The following is a 5,323-nucleotide window of genomic DNA, read 5'->3' on the forward strand; positions in this document are numbered from 1 at the left end:
CTGACAGCAGGTGCCTGCCCGCCCTGGCAAGAGGGGGCAGCGCCTTCCTGTGCCAGGCTCCCAGCAGGTGCGGCTCCACCCGGGCTGGGCCCTGGACCAGAGCAATGCCTTCTGAGCGGCAGGCCCCGGGACCCAGCCTCGGTGGGCGACGCAGCGGCTCCTGCAGATGGCCGACGCCGGCCCCTGCCCAGGCGCTGCTCTGCGGGGACGTGTGGGTGTGGCTGACGCTCACGGCAAACTCTGGGTGCACCTGTCAGGGCACGGCTCATTTCCTCCCCTGCAGAAGAGAACTCTCAGCCCTGCAGCCGGCTCCAGTCCGTGCAGGAGCCCCGGCTCCCGGGAGGATTTCCAGCTGGCTCAGGCAGCCAGACAGCGGCTCGAACTCAGGCTCGCAACACCTGACTCCTGGCTTCCCCGTGGGCATGGGCTGGTGCGGGGCCCTGGCTGAGCCCACACGTGGACAGCCTGGGGCGGGTGGCCACTCCTGAGGCTGAGACGGATTTCACAGCCCTGCAGCCAGGACAGCCGGGGGCCCCAGAACTCCACAGCCCTGGCGGGGGGCGACTCAGAGACAGAGGCCCTGGCCTGGCGTGAACACAGGCTCCTTACGCTTGGCAGCCTGTCCACTGCGCACTGCCTGCTGCCCGGTGGCCAGGAGCGGGGCTGAGCTAGGCTGGGACCCAGGCCCCTGGCGGAGGCTCCCACAGCCCCCAGCGACCCCTCCCTGAGCCTGCAGGGCCCCCACCGCAGCCCAACCCAACCCAACCCACAGAGAAAGAGCCACACAAACTCTCCAAGAAGTTTCAGCGTTTTATTAACAAAATCTTACAAAAAAAAGTCTGTCTTGGGGGCAAGGTAGCTGGGGCGCACTCCTGGCTGGGCATTGGTGGCCTGATCCGTGTGTGTGTGTATGTGTGTGCATGTGTGTGTGTGTGGGCATGTGGGGGAGTGGGCCACACCCTCTGAGGCCCCGGAGGGCTCCCTGCCGCCTGTGCCTGCCTAAGCATGGGTTATGGCTTCTGTGCAAAAATAAAACCCAGGGCGGCTGGCAGGGGTGCAGGGTGCAGGGCCGGTCAGACGGTCCGCAGAGCTGGCCCTTGGCGCCTGCTTGGCCTGCAGATTCAAGTGGCTGCCAGCACCAGGCGCGGGTGCGGGGCCCCGGAGTGGAGTCTGGGCCTGGACGGCAGCAGCGCAGGGCAGGGTGACCACCCCAGCCCCAGGAGCAGAGACCTGGGTGTCTCCGGGGCTGGGCTCGGGGCTTCTGGTGAGGGCAGCCTAGGGCTTGTGGAAGGCCCTGCAGCGAGCCAGGGGGCTCCGTGCGGAGGGGCGCACGGCCCAGGGCGGCTCCAGCTGCAGGGGCTCTGGGGCAGGCAGCGTGCGGCCGGCGGGGCGGGCTGAGCAGCAGGCCCTGGTCCTCGCGCCAGCCGCCTTCCTCCAGCGGCTCTCGGCCGGGCGCTGGGGACGCTGTTCTCTGCCGTGGCCACCTCTCTGCAGCCCCCCTCTCTCTCGGCTGTCCTGGGACTTCTCTGCCCACACAGGTAGCTTGGGAGAGGAGGGGAGGCGACGGCGCCAGGCTCAGCAGCAAAGACTTTGTGGATGCCGGGAGACCTGGAGGAGGAAGAAACAGGTGGTCAGGGCAGGGCTGGGTCAGCAGCCGGGACTCACAGGGTCTGGGCAAGGACGGGCGCGGCTGCTCTCCCGGGGCGGGACCAGAGACCCAGGGAGGACAGCCCAGGTGGGAGGGGTGGGCTCTGTTACCTGTTGCTACGCTCCTGGCTCCCAGGGCACCGGCTGCTGTCTCAGCCCCTGTGGGACCCTCCGGCTGCAGCTGAGTCATCGCCCGAGCGCTGATCCCGCTCCCGGCTGCCGTGATTCACTGCTGCTGGGGCGAGACGCACGGGTCCCGGTGAGCTGGCTCCGCGCCCCGCGCTGCCGCCCACTCCCGCCCCCCCACCCCGGGGTCTCTGCTCCTGCCCCCCACCCCCTCCCTGCAGCTAACTTGCTGGGGACACCTCCAAGCCCAAATGGACCCAGGGTCTCCCAGCTCCGGGGTTGGGACAGGGGCTCACCTGGGAGGGTCCAGGAGACACCAGGGGGTCAGGTCTGCTGCTGCTGCCTGTGTGTGGCTTCAGCTCTCCCCCAGGGGGAGGGAGCCACACTGCCTGAGGCTGGCCAGCTGCCCTGGGAGGCACGGAGGGTGCCAGCTGGTTCCACGGTGGCTGCTGCGGGAGCGGCGGAATCCCAGAAGTGGAGGTTCCCTCGGCACCGGTTCTGCCTTAGCTTCTGCTCCGGGGGGCGGGAGGGGGGCCGAGAGCTTGGGGCCCCCTGGCCCGGGGCCAGCCGGATGGACGGTGGGTGCGTCTTGTGAGTACCCCGGGCACTGGAGCAGAGCGAGGGAGCGGCCGAATGATGCCCTGCGATGGTCGGAGAGGGTGGAGGGTGGACGCTGCCGGCCCAGGCGGGCGCAGGGCCAGCGAAGACTTGAAGGGCAGGAGCTGGGCGGGCGAGAGGGGCTCCTTTATCTGGAAGGCGTGTGTCTGTGGGTGCAGGTCGGGCCCCAGGCCAAGGGGCGCCCAGCTGGAGTCAGCCCCAGCTCAAGAGTCCTGGTTGGCAAAGGCCCGGGCCGGGCATGGCGGGCAGGCTGGGGGGAGCTCCGGGCTGCCCTCTACTCGGGCTGGGTCCGGTCGCTGGCTACAGACTCGCTGGTCAGGGCGGGCGTGAGGGCCTCGGCCTCCTCCTCGGCGGGCGGCTGGGGGCTGGCCGGCTGGGCCGCCTGCTCCAGGCCGCCCTGCACCTCGAGCCCCCTCTGGATGAGCTGCTCCAGCGTCTTGGGCAGCGGGTGTCGCAGGAAGCGCTTGAGCTTGGGCTGCAGCGTGCCCACCACGTACTGGATGATCTCTTCCTCGTCGGCGTCCACGTGCAGCGTCTGGTACAGGTCCCGCTTGCGCCACAAGAACTGGTCCAGCGGCTCGCCCTGCTTCTGCGGCAGGTCCAGCTCGCGCTGGATGGCCTCGCGGGACACGGTGCCCTCGCTGTACTGCAGGAACTCCTTCTTGAACTCCACCCAGTTCTTCACCGAGCCCTGCTTGAACTCCCACCACTTCTTGGCCGGCCCGTTCATGTGGTTCTGGATCTGCGACAGCCAGTACTCCTCGGAGCCGCCCACCTGCCGCAGGTACTCCTCCAGGTGGGCCAGGAACTCCCGCGGGTCTTCGAAGATCTGCGTGTCCACGCCCGGGCTCGGCTGCCCGTCCTCGCCGGGCCCCCATGGCTGGTACGGCTGGGCCTCGGCGGGCTCCTGTCCCGGCAGCTCGCCGGCCGCGGGGGGCGGGGTGATGGCGTAGGGGCTGACGGTGTAGTCGTAGCCGTCGGCCTCCTGGCAGCAGCCCTCGGGGCCGCCCACGCCCACGGACACGGTGTGGCGGGCCGGCTCGCTGCCCACCGGGTACTTGCCGCCCGAGGACTCGAGGCGGTCGGCCCACCTCTCCAGCCGGTAGAAGACTTCCCGCCACACGTGCAGCTCGCGCTTGACCCAGCGCTCCAGGTTGGCGATGGTCTCCTGGCAGCGGCACAGGCAGGCCTTGATGGACTTCTTCCAGCGCTGCGAGTCGCCGGTGGGCGCGTAGCCCTCCAGGTTGCTCTCCAGCCTGCCCACCGAGCGGTGCAGCCCCTTGAGCTCGCGCTCCACCTGCCTGGACACCTCGGTGAGCAGGTGCCGGTGGGTCCTTCGCACGTGCTCCAGCATCTCCGCGCGGCACTTACCGATCTGCAGGATCACGTTGGGCTTGGCGGCCGGTGCGCCCCGCGGCCCGGGGTAGGCGTGCAGGCCGCCGCTCGTCATGCGGTCCAGCTCCATCTGCGCGCAGGTGGCGGTTCGGACGCGCCGCGGACTCCTCTAGGCAGCGGCTCTGCGGGGCGCGGGGGGCCTGGGCGGCGAGCGCTGGGAGCTCTCCGCGGCTGGGAGAAGGCTGCGCACAGCTCTGCCCGCTGCAGCCGCGGCGCCCGCCTTTTATGCCGCGCGCACACGGCCGGGGGCGGCACCCTCGCCGGGCCCGGCTCCCATTGGCGCAGCCCGGCCCCCGCCCGCGCCCCGCCCGCGCCGCGCGAGGACCCGCCCCCTGCACTCGCGGCTGACGAATCCCCCTCCCCGCCCGCCCACCCCGGGCTGCCGCGCTCGCCCGCCCCCGGCTCGCGGCTCTCCGGGCGGGCTCCGCGCTCCCCGTGCGGGCCCTGGACGCTACCGTCCCCTGTCCAGTCGGGTTTGGCAGGACAGAGTCCCTCGCCCGGGGCTGAGGGGCTCAGGGTGTGCCGCGCCGACACTGCCCGCCTTGCCCAAGGGCCTAGGTGACACCTGCCTGGGGGCTGCCCCAGGCCCCACACCTGCGTCCTAGCGCCTCCAGGGCAGCTGGGCGGGGGAAGCTGGCGTGGGGGGGGGCGGTCACCGGGCCCTCGGGCCCGTGGGCGTCGGGCCAGAACCTGCAGACATCCAGAAGGGTTGGCAGCTGCGCGGGGAGGAGGGAGGAGGAGGAGGCGGGAGCTGCAGCGCGTGCAGCCCCAGGCAGGCAAAGCAGGAGGCCATATAAGGAGTGGGGTTCCGGAAGCTGCGCCTCCCCCCCGGGGGAGGCCCTGCCGCCGCCCCGCAGCCCCACTGCCGCGGCCGGCGCCCGCTGGATGGGCACGGGTCTTGCCTTGGTGATGGTACCTGGCTCAGGTCACACCACCCCCTGCCCACAGCAGAGGCACAGGGACACATGGGAACAGTGACAGCCACCTGCCGGGCACACAGAGCCACACACAGCCCCGGTGCACACTCACACCCCCCACTCGTACCCCTCACTCGCACCCCCCACTCGTACCCCTCACTCGCACCCCCCCACTTGTTCCTATATGAACACTCACACCCCCCCTCATACTTATATGAACACTCATACCCCCCACTCATACCCCCTACTCTCACCCCCCACTCTTACCCATATGAGTACTCATATCCCCCACTCACACCCCCCACTTGTACCTATGTGAACACTCAAGCCCCCCACTCGCACCCCCCACTTGTACCTATACGAACTCAAACCCCCCACTCGCACCCCCTACTCATAGCTATATGAACACTCGCACCCCCCACTTGTACCTATATGAGCACTGCTACCCCCATCGCACCCCCTACTCATACCTATATGAACACTCATACCCCCCACTCATACCCGCCCCACACCCACACCCCCCAGTCCGATCCCCCCACTCACTCATCGCCCCCAGCCCCGCCCCCTCTGGTCGGGACTCCCGGGACAGGCAGGTGTCCAGGCCCAGCGGAATCCCTCCC

The 5,323-nt window shown here is 69.9% G+C and overlaps 1 protein-coding gene across 1 annotated transcript; it reads right to left on the reverse strand.

Annotated features, from left to right (window-relative positions):
* Nucleotides 1-2,223: 2,223 nt before the first annotated feature.
* ARC (activity regulated cytoskeleton associated protein) lies at nucleotides 2,224-3,856 on the reverse strand. The gene has a single exon (XM_062185298.1). It carries the CDS (start codon nucleotides 3,854-3,856, stop codon nucleotides 2,666-2,668), a length of 1,191 nt encoding a protein of 396 aa, XP_062041282.1. The 3' UTR covers nucleotides 2,224-2,665.
* Between the last annotated feature and the right edge of the window lie 1,467 nt (nucleotides 3,857-5,323).

The sequence above is a fragment of the Lepus europaeus genome, unplaced genomic scaffold, assembly GCF_033115175.1.
Source record: "Lepus europaeus isolate LE1 unplaced genomic scaffold, mLepTim1.pri SCAFFOLD_351, whole genome shotgun sequence".
In the NCBI taxonomy this organism is placed as follows: Eukaryota; Metazoa; Chordata; class Mammalia; order Lagomorpha; family Leporidae; genus Lepus; species Lepus europaeus.